The sequence below is a fragment of the Amaranthus tricolor genome, chromosome 14 (assembly GCF_026212465.1).
Source record: "Amaranthus tricolor cultivar Red isolate AtriRed21 chromosome 14, ASM2621246v1, whole genome shotgun sequence".
Lineage (NCBI taxonomy): Eukaryota > Viridiplantae > Streptophyta > Magnoliopsida > Caryophyllales > Amaranthaceae > Amaranthus > Amaranthus tricolor.
The window spans coordinates 11,437,788-11,459,330 of NC_080060.1; the positions used below are offsets into that span (position 1 = coordinate 11,437,788).

Genomic DNA, 21,543 nt, shown 5'->3' on the forward strand with positions numbered 1-21,543 from the left:
TATATATATATATATATATATATATATATATATATATATATATACATATATATATATATATATATATACATATATATATATATATATATACATATATATATATATATATATATATATATATATATATATATATAAATTCAACCAACTACTCGTTTGAGCGAGTACAATGCTCGTTCGAGCAGCATACTGTGTAGTTAGCAGTAGCCTTCTAATCTCGCTACTCGTTCGAGCAATGTGTTAGCTCTTTTTCAAGCAGCTGTCTAGGATGCCCAACAGTCAGTTTTATGTACGTTTTGTGTGACTTGAAGGGGGTATTATTTATGATTTCTTGCTGCATTATTGGTGAGTTATTGTGAAGTTTCATAATGCTATACACCTCTATATAAAGGGCTTATTTCATAGAATAAAAACACAACTTTGTGGGAAATGACTAATACAAAAGAGAGGGTCTAGGTTGAATGCCAAAAGAGTTTCTTTTTCTATTAGTATTTGTGATTATCTACATTGTTTGGGAGATACTTGTCTTGAGAGTTAGTTCTCTAGTGGGAGGGTTATTTTATTATTATATTGTTGAATCCATTAATAAAATAAACATTTATTGAAGGAAAGATATATATTTAAGATACCGCATACATTGTGTGTTCTTTCTTCTATTGTTCTCGTTAGAGGGTGTTTATAATCGAGTACCCGGTACTTCGGGTACTGAAAACAGCGGGTGGTTCTTTGAACGGCCCATATCATGATCCAAGTTATCCGGGTACCCAGATAACACGGGTCAGGACACCAGGTACCCGACAATGATATTTGTTCTGGCAGATCTGTGTAACAAATTACAAATTTGTGCGCAATGAATAACCTTTTCTTTCTCCTTGAATTGAGCATGTTATTATTCATTATAAATGATAAGGACAGTAAGTGTTCTTTAATTCCTTATCCTTGGTTATTCTCAAGAGAATAATGGCTTCAAGATTTGCGAGAGGGAAAGGGAAAAGAAGAGACTAAAGAGAGAATGAGAGGGAAGATAAGGAAGTAAGATGAATTATTATTATGAATATCAAAACAGTGTTACAAGGCTTTTAAATAGCTAAAGAAAATAACCCTTAATAGCAAGAACTAACTTTCCCGCTAAACAAGAAATAACAAACTAACTACTGAAATCGCAAAGCTTAATAGAAATAACTACTTTACATAAAAAAACTGATATACCCTTAGCCTATAACAAAGCTCTCCCCCTAGAGAAACTTACCCTCAAGTTTGTGTTGTATGAAAGGGAAAAACTCTTTTGAACTCTTTTGCATCCTCTAAGGGAATGTGACACCACTGGACTAGGTACTGCACCATAGACTTGTTGTTGTGTTTAATGAGTCTTCTATCCACTATTTTGTCTGGTGTTTTCCAATGATGATCTGTTGGATTTGATCTTTGCAACCAATCAGGTATATGAAAGGCCTGAGGAAGGTGTCTATGAAACTTCTTTAATTGGGACACATGGAAAACATTATGAATTTTTTTATCAGGGAGTTAGAGGTTGTAGGCTACATTGCCCACAGATGCTAAAATTTTGAAATGACCATAATATTTCTTGCTAAGCTTTTGATCGTTGCGTTTGAACATTGTGGATTGTCTATAGGGCTGTAACTTCAACCACACCCAATCACCTTCATTAAAAACTTTGTTAGTCCTATGCTTATCAGCTTGTGATTTCATTCTGGATTGATTTATGCATAGGTGAAGCTTGAGATCCTTGATCATATCCTCCCTTCTTTGTAAAATTTTGTCCACAGCAATCACTGAAGATTCCCCAAGTAAATATGCTAGGCTCATTGGTGGAGGTTGGTTGTAAACCACCTCATAAGGAGTCAACTATGTGGAAGTGTGAAAATGGGTATTATACCAACATTCAGCCAAGGATAACCACTTAAACTATTCCTTTGGTTCATCCCCACAAATACACCTAAGGTACAATTCTAGGCACCTGTTCACAACTGAGGACATACACATACACCTGTTCATCCCCACACATGCCCATCACTTTAAGGATGGTAGGCAGAGGACATACACAACTGAGTGCCTTGTAACAGGCCAGTTCATTATTGCCTCAATCTTCCTACAGTCAGTTTCCACACTGATGGAAGAGATATAATGGCCTACGTATTCAATTTTGTCTATAGCAAAAATACACTTACTTGATTTGGCATGTATTTGATGTTGTCTCATTATGCTAAATACAGAGTATAAATGTTCATCATGTGCATCTATAGATTTGCTATAAACTAATATATCATCAAAGAAGATTATGACATATTTTCTTAGCAAAGGTTTGAATACCTGATTCATCTAATTTTGAAAGAAAGCAGGTGCATTAATCAAGCCAAAAGGCATGACAAGAAACACATAGTGCCTTGTGTGAGTCTTGAAAGCAGTTTTAAAAACATCAGAACTATGCAATCTCAATTGGTGATACCCTGCTCTAAAGTCAATCTTATTGAATATTTTAGACCCTCCTAGCTCATCTATGAGTTCTTCCAATACTTGGATAGGAAACTGAATTTTTATAGTGTGTCGATTAAGTTGTCTGTAGTCCACACAAAGTCTCTAACTCCCATATTTCTTGCTAACCAGGACAACAAGTGATGTATGAGGACTATGGCTATGTTGAATGATGCCCCTATCCATCATTTCCTATATCAATTGTTCAATTATCTCTATGCTTTAATGGATACCTATATGGTCTGACATTGATGGGTTGGGTACCTTCCTCAAGGGGAATTCTATGATTAAAGACTCCTCTTTCAGGAGGTACCTCATTAGGTTCAGTAAAAACATCACATAAATCTTCATTAAGTTTTCTAATTGCAGTTAGTTCCAGTAATGAGTCATGTTCTGACAAGGTGCTCATCAACAGGGTAGGTGTAGCATCTGTAGGGTGCAAGATCTGTAGAAGGCAAAAATGAATGGCTTTTGATGAAGACTTATCAGATAAGGGTCCCTCTACCACTTGTAACTTCTTACTAGCCATTCCCTTTAAGCAAAAAGGTTGTGTTCCCAAGTGAAACTTCATTGTCATATCCTGAAAATTCTAACTTGTTTCTCCTAAAGTCATCAACCATTGAATGCCCAAAATCATGTCACAACTTTCTATTGGGATTAACAAAACATCAGTCACAAAAATAGCCCCATCAACTCTCCAAGTGAAGTTTATACATTTATACTGGCATGCCAGCTTATTCCCATCAGCAATGGTCATAGTTTGTGGCACAATTTGTTTAAACTCACATCTTAATGCTTTTTCATATTCTATGTCAAGGAAATTGTGGTACCACCAAAATCTATCAGAATGTGCAATGCTTTATGCTTAGTAAAGCCTACTATCCTCATGGTGTGAAATGTTTGCTCCCCAGTTAAGGCATGTAATGAAATACATGCACCCTCCTGATCATGGACCTTATATTCCTCATCCATCAAAGCATTACCCCCTTCCTCATCCTCTCCCAAAAATTCAATGGTAAATAGTTGAGGTTCCTTAAATCCACATTTATGCTCCTTCACATATGATTTATCACACAAATAACATAGTCTCTGTGCAATTTTTTCAGCCTTGACTATGGCAGGAACAAATTTATAATTCTTATAGTTATTAGGATTAGGATTGGTGACATGTTTGGTGTTGGTTGGTTTCAGATCAGTGGTGGTAGGTTAGAGGGGTGGTCTAGATGAAACTATGTGTGGTTTCCTAGTTGATTTAATGGGTTGTTCTTGCCATGATTTTAAAGAGTCGGATTATAACCTAGCATATTCAATGGCTTGGGAAATAGACTCGGGTTTAAAAGTTTTCACAAATGGTTTGATTGTGTCATGAAGGCCATTAATAAAACAATCTAGAATGAATTTAGTAGATAACTCATAATCATGCATCTCAAGAAATGACCGATTACATTCAAAAGCATCTATATACTCTTCAAGACTACCATGTTGAGTTAATTTGTTAAAATTTTAAACTGCATTGTTTAAAGAATCATCAAAAAACCTAGTCCTAATAGCCATAGAGAATTTAAGCCAACCAATCATAGGTTTCATAGCCAAGAATCTGGCCACCCAGACTGCTGCCTTATCCACCATATACAAAGAAGCTAAATCAACCTTTTGATCTTCATTAACTTTGCATAAGTCGAGATACTTATAGGCTTTTCCGATCCATTCATTTGGATTGGAACCATCAAATTTAGGAAATTTAAGTTTTGGAACAAAGCTAGAGGCTTGCATACCATATTGTGAGGTTCTTGAATCTTGGGTGATCCTCCCACTGTTACTGTCTTTTCATTCAGTTTGGACAGCAACATTTCAAACTTGTTATTAAGATCAGTTTGTAACTCCATCATCTGTGCATGCATTTCTTTAAATTGTTGATCCATGGCTGCAATTCGCTTTGAATGATTAGCGGGTGCCAAGTTTTTCTCAAATTGTGCACAATTCTATATATGATTGTCAATGCAAGACCGATTGCTCTGATACCAATGATAAGGACAAGAGAAAATGTTCTTTAATTCATTTTCCTTGGTTATCCTCAAGAGGATAATGGCTTCAAGATTTGTGAGAGGGAATGGGAAGAGAAGAGATAGAAGAGAGAGTGAGCGGGACGATAAGGAAGTAAGTTGAATTATTATTATTATGGATATTAAAACAGTGTTGCAAGTCTTTTAAAATAGCCAAAGAATAACCAACCCTTAATAACTAGAAACTAACTTTCCCGCCAAAACAAGAAATAACAAACTAACTACTGAAATCACAAAGCTTAACAGAAATAACTAATTTACACAAAAGACTGATGTACCCTTAGCCTATAACAATAAAGTATCAATTTTGTACGGGGATATGAGAAGAAATCAAAAAAAGGGTTAGGGAGAATAGAGAAGTGAGAATGATGCTAGGGAAGAAAATGAGGAAATGAGACATAGGGCTTTTTATTAGAAGCCTAGAAAGCACCTGCTTTGCTAGCAAGAACACGAGTTTTTTTAATTTTATATTACCTCCAGTGTATTCACAGAGGTCAACGGGTACGAAAAAATTCATATTGTGCCCATGACCTGACCCGATTAAGGCGAATCGGGTATCCGTCCCGAAACATAATTTATTTTAAAATAATAACCTTCTATTAAGACTTCAGGTCAGCGAGTCGGATAAGGCATGTCTGATTTTTTTAAACACCCCTAGTTCTCATTGTATTTCAATCTTGTTTCTCACATGTGGAAGTCCTCAAATACCTTTCATTTCAGAGATATTAGTTAAACAAGTATTATTTTCTAGGGGTTAATTTGATTCATAAATTTGTTAAAAGATTGTAATCGTGGTATTTACTTATTTTCTGTCAGAAGCATCCAATTCAATTAGCATGGCGTAGCAAATTCAAATGCTTAAGAATTACTATCAAAACAACTTGCTACTTGATATCAAATTGATAGAGAATTTCTGTATACACAGGTTGCTACTTGATACTAAAGGATATTTAGCACTATATACAATAGCCAAAACCTCCAAGAGAAGCATTCTTGCTCAAACTGCGAGTTGCATTGACTAAATTGATCAAAACACCATTCTATGACAAATCAAGGCAGACTGAAAGGTAGTGGAAAATTTTTAACGGGATCTCAAATACAGGACAGCCCAAAAAAAAAAAAAAAAAAAAAAAAAAAAAAAAAAAAAAAACCCCCTTATATAACTGTCTTGGTTAGTTGAGATCAGAAGGCTCAGAGAGTACGACTAAACATCAACCATATGCAAGAATTATGTGCAAAGTCCACACAAAATGGACTGTACCGAAAGATAAAGTCACTGGGTCGAAGGTGAGTTGGAAGAAACAAGACCTGAAAAGGTATATTTTTACACACCACACTAGCCAAACTGAGTTTGCTCTGATATAATTAGGACCTTTTCACATCATTCTTGACAATCTTGATTTCTATGATCTTCCGGACTTGTTCAGAAACACAGAGAACGGTCGTTTATTTACATGATGGTGCAGCGGCCTCTTTCCTCTAACTGCTGTGTAGCTGGCTGTTGGTATCGTCCTGGTTCGACTGGGTTATAAGTGAACTCTGCCGTATCAAGGCCATACTGGATTCAGAAAATTCAGTATAACAATATTGTGAGAAGCAAACACAGTAAAAGAGAAAATGGAACATAAATTATACGAATGGCAGGTGGGTCGCATCCACCCCAATTGGAGCGGTAGAGTTGTTAAAATCGGGATTCTACTTGGAATCGTTCAGACCTGTAGAATCGAATCGGTAAAATCGAATCGTAGAATCGTAAGATTCTACAATAAACTTAAATTTTATATCTAGTCATAATTATTCACCTTAAAAGTTTAAGTTTATTAGTTAAGTTTCATTCAAAAGAAATTTATTTTTAAAAAATTATGATGATGGTTTGTTAAATTGTGAAATAAACTAAAAAAATTAAGAATAGATTTGTAGAACGAATCGTTAAATCGTAGGATTGTAGAATCGTGTTATGATTCTACCTCTACAAATTTTATTTTAACTAGAATTGTAAGATTCTATTAACTTATGATTTTACCACCGATTCGAATCGCTCGCTTATATTTGGATCGTAAAATCGTAGAATCACAGATCAGAATCGTGATTTTTATAACAATGGTGGGTACATATGAGTATGAAAAAGTTTACCCACCCTGAATAGATAGGAGGTGGGCATAAGATCTTACCCAACCCATACCCACCAACCCCATATCTACAACATACTATTTTCTAAAACAGCCTAGTTCTTGTACTTATGTTTTTGAGCTATAGATAAAAAAAATTCTAAAAATATGTAAAACAATAATATGAAAAATTATTAACTATAAATTGTGATTTTACCCTATTAACATGTCATGTTTAAGAAAAATTATTGATACAAATAAATCTAAAACGAAGGATGATGATATGAAGTGCATACAGCGTGAGCAATTAGAGTATATGAGCGAGTATTAGGTGGGTATGACCTTAATGAGTATACCCAGTTGCCAGGCAGGCATGGGCAAGGAAAATTCACCCGTCATATTGGGTAGGTGGTGGGTATGAAAACTTTATGTAGTTGTGAGTTATGGGTATGAGAGTGAGGGTAAGTGCACCCAGCTGCCAACTTTAAGTCTTGAGACAAAATCACCTATTTTACAACCTCCAAGACCAAATAACAAGTACAGTTGCAATGCAGCAAATAACATCCCAATTCCCAACTACATAAATTCCTTATACTTCTATATAATTTGGCAAAACCTCACAAGAAAGCGATAATTTAAATATAAGAAAAAATTTTATCGAATCAAAGAAATGAGTCCAGAAATATAATAGAGTGAGAAACGAGGCGAATGTGCTTTAAATGAATCTAAAGTACCCCAAAATTTAGTTGCCCCTTCCATGTAAGTTTTAAGGCAAACACAAAACTACTACTCATGCTTTTTCCCTAATAAATGTGCCACTTTTAAGTATATTAAATTCTGTATAAAATTCCAACAAGTGCAACAACATATTTTTTTTAATAATGAAAGGCATGACTTAATCGCACCTTTTCTCTCATACGAGCACTCCAAGCATCATTCCTGCTGTGCCTCTGATCAAGGGAACCAGCAACGGGCGCAGGTGTTGCAGGTGGTGGTCTGTTAATAAGAGGCTGCTTAATAGACTGCCTGGGATTAATGAACTCCTCATCACTGTCATAATCAGCAGGCCTGCTCATTGATCTAACAATGATGGTTATCAAGAACAACACAGCCTGCAAAATTGAAAATTAGAATCATCAATCAATACATGAAAAAAGAAAACAAACAATAACAATGAACTAATAACATTGAACAGTTTGCTACTACTTCAAGTATGGAGATTAAATGTGGAGCATTCAAGGGGAGGTAACACAATGCCTTAATTAATAAAACGTAATTAAAATAAAAAAAAGTAAGTACCCCAGTTTCATTCACTCAATCATTACCATCGAAATTAATGTACACCATAAACAATCCTTTATACGTATTCTAGAATCTAGTTCCATAACCTTATATATAAATTACAATAAATGAAAGAAAGATCAAAAGACGTTTTCCAGCCACCCCAGATGGAATGTGTAGTAGTAGAAGCACATACGAAACTAGATAAGGGGTGGTTTATAAGCAAGTGCAATGTCATCAATGTTGCTAACATTAGGAACCTTGCTGTACCGTACATTCACTGAAAACTTTGAATAAACACAAAACTCCTATAATTTATACGTACAAATCAAAAAAATTTAGAGTGCCCTACAAAAACTCATTTGTATATTCACAGTTCAAAAATCCCGATATGGTGATATCAGATTCGACTATCGATTTCAAATTAGCAATCTACATAATAGAAAGTAGAAACTACATGTGAACAATACTGTATTAGCCATCGATTAGCATGTCCTCTAGTGTGGCCTTCCAAAGCCCGTCACAAGGTTGAAATATCCAAGTATTATCAGGACTGTTTATTCATCATTAGTTGACATCTTTAAAACCCACTTGTTTTAATATGTATTACTCTAGAGTCTAGGGTAAAAATTGTCCAACCCAAAATCATTTGAGGCTTGATTACCTCACCCATCTCATCCTACTACCACTCAAAAAATAGCATAGAAGACTTCACTCTATTTCCAATCACTTTCTGCTTTGATGTTGAGCTTAAAAAGTAGTTTGAATCTCATATAGCCATATCAATGCTCCGCACACTACGGCCTTCAAGATGGTACCACAAAAAACTGTAGCCCACTCATACCCTACATCTATAGCAGATCTATAACAAGGGAGTACACAAGATGGGCAGCCCAGGTGGGATGGCATGCCCGTGTAAGCTTCTCTCTCCACAGTGATGCATGAAGATGCACAAAACTTCCACCATTGAACACAATCATGCTGTAATTTTCAAGGATGTCCAAAATGACGCTTTACAGATTTTAAGGCTCATAACCAGGTCAACTTAAACATAAATGAACAAATCCATTCACTTATAGGACACATAACTTTCTTGGGATTATCTTTATAATTTTCCTTCTGTCTTTTTTTTGGAAAGATTCCTTGTGTCTTTGTGATGCAGAAGAATCTTTTTATTAAATGTTGAATAAAAATCTCAATGAATATTTGAGACAGGGGGTTCTCTTTTGTTTTCTTTTTGTTTTCTTTTTCCTCTTTATTTTTATCTTAATTCTTGGTTTAGTGGATTACGAGGTTGGTTTCTTTCATTGCCTTCTACTAACATAGCTGGTGTTTTAGCTTGTGTTTTTTTTAGTTTGTGTTTAGATTGTGTTTATTTATTTATTTTTTTTTTTGATAAGTTTTGGTTTAGTTTTTGTTTCTCAGTTTTGTTTTTATCTGGTTGCCTCTTGCCATCATCTACTTTTTGATTATTTTAATTTTTATTTTATTTTATTTTAGTTTTTGGGGTGATGCTGGTTTAGTGCCTCGCCTTTATCCGACCGTGAGTTTTTTTGTTGTGCTCTGTGTTGTTTGTTTTGGTTAGCCCAATTATCTGTTTTGTTGTTGTGGCTAGTGTGTGTAACTGTTTCTTAGTTTTTCTGTTGCCTTCTCATTTGATAGTCAGTTTTTTTGGGTTTGTTTTGGTGACGTGTGTTCCTCTTTTCTTCTCTTTCCTTTTTCATCTATCTTTGTATTTATCTTTTTTAGTTTTTTGTTTTTAATTTTTAATTTTTTCTATCTTCTCTGCTCCAACCTTTTTGGGGTTTTTTTTTTGGCTTCTTTGTGCTTGAATTTAACGGTAGTATAGTTTGTAGGGGTGCCAGCATCCTTTTTGGGTCGTGTCCCGGGTAGACGAGTAAAGAGATAGAGAGGACTTATGGTAACCTGAGGTCAGGTCCAAGGAAGGGGGGGGGGGGGGGTTCAAAGGGGGCAGCGAAAGCACGACCTGGAATTGAGAGTGGGGACGTAGAACATAGTGCCTAAAAGCTAAGTCGTTGGAGTTGGCGATAGAAATTTTGAAATACAGGATCCATGTGGCATGTGTTCAGGTGACTACATGGAAGTGGCAAAAAGAGTCTTAAAGGGTTATAAATTGTGGTATGTAGGCTTGGACAGGAGGCGTAGTGGGGTTGGTATTCTTGTAGCAAATGATATCCTAAAGCAAGTGGTAGAAGTGAGGAGGTGCAACGAAAGGATTATGCTAGTTAGAATTGTAGTGGGGGAAGAGATCATATCGATCATCAGCGTTTATGGGCCCCAAGTTGGGCTCGATGAGCAAGTGAAACGAGAGTTTTGGGATAACCTAGGAGACCTTATTGGTACGATCCCTGTCGATGAAAAAGTTTTTATGGGGGAGACTTCAATGGACATATAGGCAAGGAGGCATATAATTATAGCTCGGCTCATGGTGGTTTTGGTTATGGTGTAAGGAATGAGAATGGAGAGAGCTTGCTTGAGTTTGCGTTAGCAAAGGGGTTGATTATAGCAAACTCAATCTTTAAAAAGAAGGATGAGCACTTGATTACGTATAAGAGTGATGGGCACGCAAATTGACTACTATTTAGTACGAAAGGGTGATCGGAACTTGTGTTTGGATTGTAAGGTGGTGCTGGGCACAGAGATGCCCACCCAACATAGGTTATTGGTACTAGTGTTTCGTATGAGGAGACATATTGCCGAGAAGAAGATAGAGGCCAGGCAAATGATCATGTGCGGTAGACTTAAAGGTGATGTGGCCACAACAATATTAAGCAAGATCAAGTCATTGGGCTACCCTTGTAACCTTAACGATGCAAATCTCATGTGGGTGACTATGGCTGAAACCATTTGAAAAGTGGCAAAGGAGACTTTGGGGGTGTCAATGGGGATACCAAAGATGTACAAAGAGTCGTGGTAATGAGGAGGTGCAAAATAAGATAAAAGAAAAAAAAAAGAGATTCAAAGAACTTATGGCTTGCATGGAGGAAGAGGATAGGATACATAAGAAAGAGATTTATAAAGAAGCTAAACGGGTGGCAAAGAAAGCAGTAGAAGAGGCAAAAGGTCGTGCGTATGAGGACTTTTATCAAAAGCTTGATACCAATGAGGGGAAAAGCATATTTATAAGTTGGCAAAAGCCAAATCTAAGCAGAGACAAGACTTAGGGACAGTGAAGTACATCAAGGATGAGGATGGACGAGTACTCCTTAGACAAGAAGACATCAAAATGCGGTGGCATTAGTGTTTCTCCCATCTGCTCAACAAGACTAGGGGTGTAAAGAAGGACACTCCTGACATCTATAAAACTCCTGAGTATGGTTCGACTATGGATATTACCACAAAGGAAGTAGCAGATGCTCTCAAAAAGATGGGGGAGAACAAAGGCAGTTGGACCTGATAACATCCTGATTGAGATTTGGCGGAGTTTAGGAGAAGAGGGCATTTGTTGGCTGACTAACCTCTTTAATGCCATCTTGAGGTCAAGAAAGATGCCGGAAGAATGGAGGATTAGCACACTTATCCCAATATATAAAAACAAAGGCGATGTACAGGTATGCGAGAACTATAGAGGAATCAAACTCCTAAGCCACACAATGAAACTGTGGGAAAGAGTGATTGAAAGGAGGATTAGACAAGAGACGGTGATTAGAGAGAACCAATTCGGCTTCATGCCAGGAAAATCAACCACCGAGGCTATTCATATTTTCAGGAGACTAATGGAAAAGTATAGGGAACGAATAAAGATTTGCATATGGTGTTCATCGACCTAGAGAAAGCGTATGATAGCATATCACGAAGCATCGTTTGGGATAGCCTCAAGGGTAGAGGTATCTCACAAAGATACATTGAGGCAATACTGGACATGTATGACAGAGTATCGACCAACATTCTTACACCAGTGGGTATAACAGAGTCTTTCTCAATTAAAGTGAGACTGTATTAAGGATCTGTACTAAGTCCTTTTATTTTTACAGACGTTATGGAGGAAATTTTAAAATCTATCTGGAAGACTGTACAATGGTGCATGCTTTTCGTTGACGATATCGTCTTGGTCGCATAAACCAAGGAGGAGGCAAATAGAAAATGGGAAGAGTGGAGGGCAGTCTTAGAGGATAGAGGGTTGCGCATAAGCCATACAAAGATGAAATATTTACAATGTAACTTCAGTGGGACAGAACCGATAGGTGAACCTGAGGTGACCATAGGGGGAGAAGTTGCATGTACGTCCAAGTTTAAATACCTGGGATCGGTTATTCAAAGTAACGGGGAGATTGACAGAGATGTTACTCACCGTATACAAGCAGATTGGCTTAAATGGCGAGTAGCAACCAGAGTTCTTTGCGATAAAAAGTTCCCTTGTAGATTAAAAGGTAAATTTTACCGCGTTGCTATTAGACCTGCTTTGCTGTATGGGACACAATGTTGGCCCGTAAAGAAGGTTTTCGAACAAAGGATGGAAGTTACAGAAATGCGTATGCTGAGGTGGATGTGTGTGCACACAATGATTGATAGAATTAAAAACCATGAGTTCAGGGAGAAGTTAGGGGTTGCACCTCTCTCTGCAAAGATGCGTGAGAACAGGTTGAGATGGTTTGGACATGTGTAGAGAAAAACTTATAACGCCCCAGCGAGAAGGATTGAAAGCATCTTTGTGGAGGATAAGAGAAGTCGAGGAAGACCTAGGAGAACATCGAAGGAACAGATTAAAAGTGACTTGCACGACCTCCACCTCTCGAAGGACCTGACTAGGGATAGGGGCAGCTGGCGGCGCCTTATTCAAGTCTTAGATTTATGTCTATACCACTTACCTATCGTTGTCTCGGTCCCTAGCCTTTTACATATCGCTATTTTACTCGTTTTTGTATTTCTACCTTTCTTTTCATTTTATTTATTTTTATTTTTATTTTTTTATTTTTTTATTTTTTTATTTTTTTATTTCTTTCTTTATATGTTTTTATTTTTATTTTATTTTTTATTTTTCTTTATTTTTATTTTTATTATTTTTTTAATTTATTGTTTATGGCCATCGTGTGCGTAAGTTGTAGGCTTTCCGAGTAATTGCAGTTTTCGACGCTCTTTGAAGATCTTCCTTGATCTAGGGGACTCTTTGATCGCACTCTCCTTTATGGGTATGAGTTGTCGTCATCCTTCCCTCCCCATACCCTAATCATAGTTTTCCTATGAGCGGAATACACTGGGTATGATGATTATGATGATGATGATGATGATGATGGTTCTCTTTTGTGTCATTGTCTAATGAATTGGCTCAGTCGTTGAACTCGTAATGAAAAAGGGGAGCTAAACAGTCATGAGGGAACTCAGTGTCAAGAAAATACCAGCGAAGAAAATAAAAGGAAACACTATCAATCATGTTGGAGCATAGTCTTGGGTGGAATACAATGGCCATGTAGCACACTCATTCTGAAGCCTATGTTTCATCTAGAGTTTAGGGAAATCTTGGAGCACTCGCAATCCATATCCAAATGTAATACACTATCCAGAACTCCCAAATTTCACTAGTTAGTCCTTTCGAAAATATCATTAGGAAATACTTTCTAGCTTAAGTCAATGAATTAAAATAAGGTAATTTGTTCTCCTCAGCACGTGCATTGTTGGTAAGAACTTTTGGTCGCTGCACCGTTTATTCGCCTTATAACCACTTATTGGCCTTATTAATGCGACTATGACTGAAACTGCATTCTTATACAATACATTAGTTATTTCGAGTTTCTTTTCTGGCTCTTCACATTACATCAAGTACCACATTAAATCCTTAAGACTCGGGCATGGCCAAGCCAATTGGCACTTCGATTTTAGGTTAAAATATTGTGATTGTTTTCACGACATAGTCAAGTTAAACATTTGGACACAAATTTGAGTCGAAATGCGCATGTGAGTCCATGTACATAACCCCTTTCGAATTTAAGCTACATGATAGACACACATGATCAAACTTTCCCACCAACACACCCAAGCCACAACCACCCAAGAGCATCACCATTACCCTTCAGTCATTCACACCACCACCCAAGAATCAAAATCACTAACACCACCGTTCAAAACAATCTCACCAAAGACCACATAATCAACACCAAAACAGCTTTTTGTTTTATCATCAATGCACACATAACAATAAGGACAAGATTTGAATTTAAGATTTATATGGTGGTCATATTCAACCACCAAGTATCTAAGACAAAAATGACTTTGGGTTGAATTGAAACATCAAAGCTCAATCTACAAATTACCAACTAGATGGTTAGCTTGCCAAAGAAAATTCTTTTACTTGATGATCTAGAAGATGAATAACAATGGAATTTTCAGGGTGAAACATGGCTTTTAAAGTGCTACATGAAGATTTTATTAGGGTGAGATTGTAACTATACAAGTGAGAATCAGGGAGCACGAGAAAGTAGCTAGAATATTGTTTAAGTGAACCAAAGAACTATAAGGTGAATGATAATATTTTCAAGTTACCAAGCAAACTATATATCCAATTCCCTTTTGAACTCTATTTCCTCTATTATCTATCAATCTTTATGAAATTCTTTTCCTTTCCCTGATGAATATCAAACATCTCTAAATATATCAGCTAGTGAGAAATGAGGATCCCGATATTGTAGGAATTTAATCTAGAGATCTCAATTCTCACAAGGAAATTTTACATGATAAATTACAAGAGGTCAAAGGTATTAGTTAACATAGATATTAGAGGGCCAAGATTTAAATCGTCAACCTCTAATTCAAAAAATTTACTCCTAATAATTAAGACAAGTCTTGTTTAATGTAAAAACCAGGACGCATCACATCGCATAGTGTAAAAATAAACTCTAATAAAAATATTAGAGGGCCAAAAAGTATATGTAAGAAATTTTGAGAATATTGAGAATAGGCCGAAGAATTCCATTTAAACAAAAGCACTAAAAAGCAATTACCTCCAAAATAACAATTCCAAGAAGAACCCACTTGGCAATGGACCAGTGCCCCTCTAGGAAATCATAGATCATATCAAAGTTACCAGTTTTGTCATAAGGAATTTGCTGGAAGAGTAAGAAATAGATTAGTTCAGATAAAGGCCATAGAATGCATGAAAAATAGAAACAATTCATGTCAACTTACATCTTGCCAATCTTTGTTGAAGAATATGAACGCAGAAGCTCCAAGTTCCAACAATATCAACAAAATTATGAACACAGCATACTGTGTAAAGTCAAGTAGAGCCATATATGTAACTAAAATCAGATGAGTAGACTGTAGACTGAACAAGCATGTAATTTAGATACCAACCAAGCTAACCAGCTCATACAACAACAAAAATAAAAAGATGGCATGTTTGGGGTTGCCGTTGTATGCGTACCCCCAACGCCTACAAAAGAAAATGGGAGAAACAAATTGTTGTGCTCATTCTTAAATTTAAATAAAAATGATGAGCGATGGAAATGAGTAGTTTAGAGAATGAGATAACACGATAGAAGCTTTAATTGAGAATACAATATTGTCAAGAAACAAAATACACAAACCTAGAATAAAAGCACAAACTGGTCCATAATGCAATACCTAACAACTCAGACAAGCGTATTAAATAATATACTTCCATCAACTACCAATTGGCAGTGACCCACTAACATATAAGTCCACTCTCTAGCAGATTGAACACATGGAAATAAAATTCACTAGCAGCTTAATTATCACTTTTCTTGAGTTCGGGCTCCCCAGCTTTAGTGCCCAGCCCCATGAAATCAACTAGCAGTGCTAAACAAACTTTAGATCCAAGCATAAAATCAAACAAAACCAAATCAGCTCAATGGATTAATCAACACGTGCAGAATCCAGAGAATGCTATTGAATGGAATAAGAAAATCCTAATGTGTTCCATAATCGAATATCAAGGATACGGTAGAGAGACAGCATCCATTTTTAGTTGAAGCACCAATGCAACCAAAGCATGACATGACAAAAAGAACAGCTCCGACACTGATAAACAAGTATATGAACCTGTAAGACAAAATCCAAAGTGTATAAGCAATAATAATGATAAAAACAACAAATCCATTCACAACAACAGTTGCATATGACGATTCAAATTAATAATGGGACAACATCTCAGCAAGCAACATTCCTAACAATGCTATTACTAAAGTTTGCCTTACAAAACCACCCATAATAATCAACGATACCGTTTTAAGTTCAAACACATTTCTTCAAAAAGTGAAAAAGAGAGGTGTATTCAAATTTCAAGAAATGAGAGATGTAGAGGGTGTTTGGTTCAATGGAAACCATCTTCGTTAGAAAACAGATCTCCCAATAACTTTTTTACAATGGAAAATACAAGTAATAATTAATTTTCTTCTGTTTGGTTTGATAGAACACTCTGATGAGAATTAGAGAAGTTGGAGATGTAAAAATGGAAGAAAATTGGTTTCCTTTCAATTTTGGAGGAAATGTTTGCAAAGGGTGAAAAATACTTTGCCATTTGGTCCAAGTTTTCCCTTTTAGTCCATTTTCAAACAAAACAAAGATAAATTGGAAAATTAATTCCTTTGGAAAACTTTTCCTCAGTACTAAACACCACTGTAATTCAATAAAAGATGGATAAATGAAAGCGGAAACTACTAAAATAGACAAGCCAACATAGAATAGGTTGGACAATATTTTTAATGAAAAATGTGCGTAATATTTTTCCTTGATAAGGATTGAGATGCTCCTAAGAAAAACCACTATAATAAAACCAAAATCAAAGGTAAGCTTCGTAGTGCAACCATAAGAAAAAGTTAAAAGCACAATGACATTTGACTCTATAAGTTCTTAACAGAAAGACACCTATTTGTAAAATGTATCCCCTATCTTGGAGTAGAAAAGAATGAAAGATAAAGGCTTCTGAAAAATTAAGGGGTGTTTGGTTCTTAGCTTTTTGCTTAGCTTTTTGGTTGGCTTTTGGCTTGTTGGCCCACTTTTTCTCTAATAAAAAGCCAACAGCTAATACTCAAATTTACCAAGCATCTCCACAAACAGCTACCTTTTTCAGCTAATTTAAAAGCCAACAAAAACGGCCAACATTTCAAGCTGGTCAAACAAGCCAACAACCATCAGTCAATTGCCAAACACCCCCTAAATAAAAATAAAGAACTGCAAAGTGCAACAAAGAGGACGCAAAGTCACATAAACAACCTACCTCAGAAAAAAGATATAGTAAATCTTATAATAAATACATAATTTAATAAAAAAAAACTATCTAAAACAATTGTAAAATAAATGAACTTAAGATATCCATGATTTGACCTAGGAAATCCTTGTGAACTTCAATATTGATAAAAGAGGACTATAGCTGAAAGAATGGCCCTGCAACATCAACCTAATACACCACTCTACTCATGTAGCCTAGTCCACTAAGGACTACATAACTAAAGATAAGAAAGCTAAGTCGAAGAAAAAATCCGAAAGCTTACCACAGGCGATCAAAACAAAATAATACTTGCAGACTAGCACTATCAAGCATCACTGAGAAGACAGAGTAGCTAAATGGAACAAGCAAGAGATGATGTCAAGAAACCTTACATATATCTCATGCAGACCTAAAAAACATAATGAAACATCCAGCAGAATGAGAATCAAAAGCTACCAACAAAGCATGCAGAGCTTTACACACCAAAAATGTCAACATACAGGCTCTCTTTTCCATACGCAATCCCTCATTCCTAATTTCCTGTACCAGAGGATTCTAGATACACTACAAATTTGTGGAACACCAAAACCATGTCTGATGTTTATTCTTTCAACCTTGAGTCCTTCACAATGGACAAAAGACTTGACAAATAGTCATGTAGTTGACCAAGGAGTTCTGCTCTGTATACCTGTGAACTTACTAAGAAAATAATCCTAGTCCTCTCATTCACACAGGTAACAAACCGAATACCCCTCACGCAGTTTGTGCTTAAAACCGAGCAGCTTTACCGCCTACATCCTAATCCTTTGCAAGTTAGCAACATACACCAAAATGATCAAAAAGTAGAAATGCCAAAAATTCCAAATACATTTGTTCAAACTTCAAAGTTCAAAGCAACAGCTAACAAACTTGCTTCTCATCCTTAACCAAACAAATAGGCAACTATCACAATAATCATAAAAAAAAACATTTAACAAACAAAACATCAAAAACCAACCAAACAAAAGCAAGATTAACACAACCAATGAGGAACCTACATACCAAGCCTTGGGAAGATTATCGAAAAAGCTGTTCGACAGAGATACGGACATGATCAAAGGACGACCAAGCTGAATCATTGTTTCCTCGGAAATAATTGGTGGAGGACCAATATCTGGCGATGATGCTTGCTTATACATCACATATAAGTAAATTCCATATCCCACCATTGCCAATCCCACAATCGTCATTAAGAAATTCAACAATTTCAGCAAACAATTCCAGAAACCTTGACACCCCATTATCTACACAATTTACTATTAATCACAAAAAAATCATTCAACTAATCTTTAAAATGATTACAAAAAAAAAAGAGGATAAGAACAGCAATTAATACAGAAAAGTTTGCGAAAAAAATGAAATTAGGTCAATCTAATTAGGATTGATTAATTAAGAGGAAAAAAATTTCAGAATAAAAATGATACTTACTGGTTGAGATCGCGATAAAAGAAAGAAGAAGAAGAAGAAGAAGAAGAAGAAGAAGAAGGAGGAGGAGGTGTTATTTTCGAGACTTTTGAAGAAAGTGAAGAAAGTTTTAAAAAGAAAAAAGATGGTAGACATTGTTTTTTTTTTTTTTTTTTTTTTTTTTTTTTTTGAATTTAAGCGTTGTTGATACTTGATACACTCTCTTTTACAATGTTAAGTTAATTATAGATGTTTGGTTTTGAATGTTATGTTTCATTCACAATTAATAAGGTAAATTGTAAATGATAAATTAATTTTTTCTTGATCTATTAAAAATAAATCTATCTATTATTTATTTAAATAAACTCACTTATTAGATATATTTGTTAAAAATAAATCGACATACTGTTTATAACAATCTTTAAAGATTCTTTGTAAGTCAAGAATTATAAATAAATAATACTTTTTCAGCAATTATAGCGAATAGGTAAGTTTATTTAAAAATAAACAATAATTAAGTTTATTTTCAGCGGATTGAGCAAATAATGATTTATTTTTTACAATTTCCTCTAATTAATAGCCTATATTAGAAATCTTTTCTAATTAGTTAAGAAAATATTTAAAGCAATTTCGCAAATTTATTAATTTTAGAATAAATTTGCAAAAAAATACAGTCTAAGTTTAGAACTTTTGCGAATTACAGCTTTAATGTTTATTTTTTGTGAATTACAACTACAAAAGCATCAGAATCTAGAGCGTTCAGCCAAATTACATAATTCCAGCATTTTACTGATCGCAATTTTAGATTAAGTGGTCAAAATTATATTATATGACCTAATTGATATATACTTTAATACTTTACTGGCTATAATTCATAAAGTATTTATAATATTAATTGAGAATTCAAATATAAAAAGACATTTTAATAAATAATCGTGATAAGAGGAAAATGACTTAGATGGCAGGGTTGTTTGGGGCCACATTTGTTTTTGTTTTATGAAAAAGTATATTTTTCACAATCTTAATGGGTTTCTTTGGACTTTGGCAATGTTCTCGCTCTTAATTTTTTTTTTTTTTTTATTAGTTTGGGACCACTTTTAATTTAATTTTTCATTAGCTTTGCTTTCTTTTTTCAATGTTATAACTCTTTATTTTTTTTAATTTTATTCACAAAATTATATTTTTTAATCTTAACCATTTATTTTTATCATCCTCTTGTTTTATGTCTTATTCCCCAATCCAATTCTCATTGCTATTAAATTTCACTCATTTTACGTCTTAAATAAGAGGGACATAAGGAGTTCTATTAGTAGTATAAGATGATAAGACGTAGTTTTTTTATTAGTGAATTTGTAGTTCAAAAGTCAAAAGTCAATAAAAAAATTAAAATGATTATTTTTTATTTTGGCTTAATAATTAAATTTCCACTTAGTTTAAAAGTCATTTACTAAATACCTTTATGCCCAAAGAGAAAATTCAATTAAAAAAGGCAATTGCCAAATACTTCCAAAAATTTTCAGCACATTTTTCATACATCTCAACACCCCCCTAACTGCTTGAATTTTGGCTACTAATAACCACAATAAAGTCAAAATTTCTAATACTACGTCCATTAATAGAACTTGAGATCCTCATGAACACATATAATTATATCAAGCTCACATGGCAGTCAATACTACATGTGAGGTTCTCCATTACAACTTTTTTCTTGCCATCCTAACCGAGTTGGTTCCATCTTAATACTTCACTACCTTGTGGAGTGTTGATAATTTCTCTCAACTTGAGAAGATATTCCTAGACTATTTTGTCGTCTCTAAGAGGCAAAAAAAGTCACACATTCACCTCAAGTCCGTCGGTCAACAAGAAGGAGATATAGTCTCTAGTTATAGTAAGACATTTCAATTTTCATGATGAAGTTCTGACCATTTCTAACATAAGTGACTTTGCTACTGTGTCTGCACTCATCAACGGATTGAGAAACCATATGTTAAAAAGGGAACTAATTGTGAATGATTATCTCCTATGTTGAAACAATTTAAATTTCTCAAAGGTTTGTTCAAGCGTTAAACATTTGTAAAATGTAGACTTTAAAGCCATAAAAAGAAGAATGATAAACTTCAATCCCATCTCAGCTATGTGGACACTTTAAGATACCCTTACTAACATGAATAAAATGAACAATCTCAAATAGGGTCACCTAGGCCAAGACCTCCCATGTCTAAACATAATTACTCGACACAATGGTCAAAAGGGCTAAAGGATAGGGGTTATGAACTACAATTCAAAAGGAATTGAAAGGACATTTTCTATGCCATCCATTCTGAACTTTCATAACCTTCGCGCTGATATCCTTGTAGTTTTTATCTAGGGACTAATTTGGGTGACAAGTTAGCCTCAAATTAGACCAATCATTTTAGGACTCTTTGACAGCCTTTGGCACCAAGATCCTTATAGTCATTGTTTAGAACAAATTTGGTTGGCAAGTTACCCCAAATTAGCTCAATAGTTTCAAGACTCTTTGTGAGCCTTTGGCACGAAAACCCCTATAGTCATTATTTAGAACTAATTTGGGTGGCAAGCTAGCCCAAAATAAGATAATTTATTTGAGACTCTTTGTCAACCTTTGGCACAAAGATCTATATAGTTATTGTCTAGAACTAATCTGGGTAAGCTAGCCCCAAATTAGCCAATATATTTTGGGACTTCGTTATTCTTTTGGCATAAAGACCCTTGTAGTCGTCATCTTGAAGTAATTTGGGTGGCAAGCTAGTTTTATAGAAGCCAATTTATTTTATGGCTCTTTATTAGCATTTGGCACGAAGATCCTTATACTCATTGTGTAAAACTAATTTGGGTGGAAAATTAGCCCTAAATCAATAGTCGTCATCTGCATATGGTGTTCATTGACTTGGAGAAAGCGTATGATAACATACCACGACGTGTCATCTGGGATAGCCTCAAGGCTAGAGGTATT

General features: G+C 35.1%; 1 protein-coding gene across 3 annotated transcripts; it reads right to left on the minus strand.

Moving 5' to 3' along the window:
- Positions 1-5,707: 5,707 nt before the first annotated feature.
- On the minus strand, positions 5,708-18,752 carry LOC130799672 (tobamovirus multiplication protein 2A-like). Of its 3 annotated transcripts, none has more exons than XM_057662852.1 (7): positions 18,594-18,752; positions 18,168-18,409; positions 15,859-15,958; positions 15,083-15,163; positions 14,899-15,003; positions 7,567-7,773; positions 5,708-6,092 (listed from the first exon to the last, which is right to left on the minus strand). In XM_057662852.1, the coding sequence occupies exons 1-7, from the start codon at positions 18,723-18,725 to the stop codon at positions 6,033-6,035; spliced, it is 927 nt and encodes a 308-aa protein (XP_057518835.1). In that variant the 5' UTR covers positions 18,726-18,752; the 3' UTR covers positions 5,708-6,032. The 3 variants fall into 3 exon arrangements, with proteins under 3 accessions (XP_057518835.1, XP_057518834.1, XP_057518836.1); XM_057662851.1 differs by having other exon boundaries at positions 5,708-6,111; positions 18,594-18,751; XM_057662853.1 differs by having other exon boundaries at positions 5,708-6,111; positions 18,168-18,421; positions 18,594-18,724.
- Positions 18,753-21,543: the final 2,791 nt, after the last annotated feature.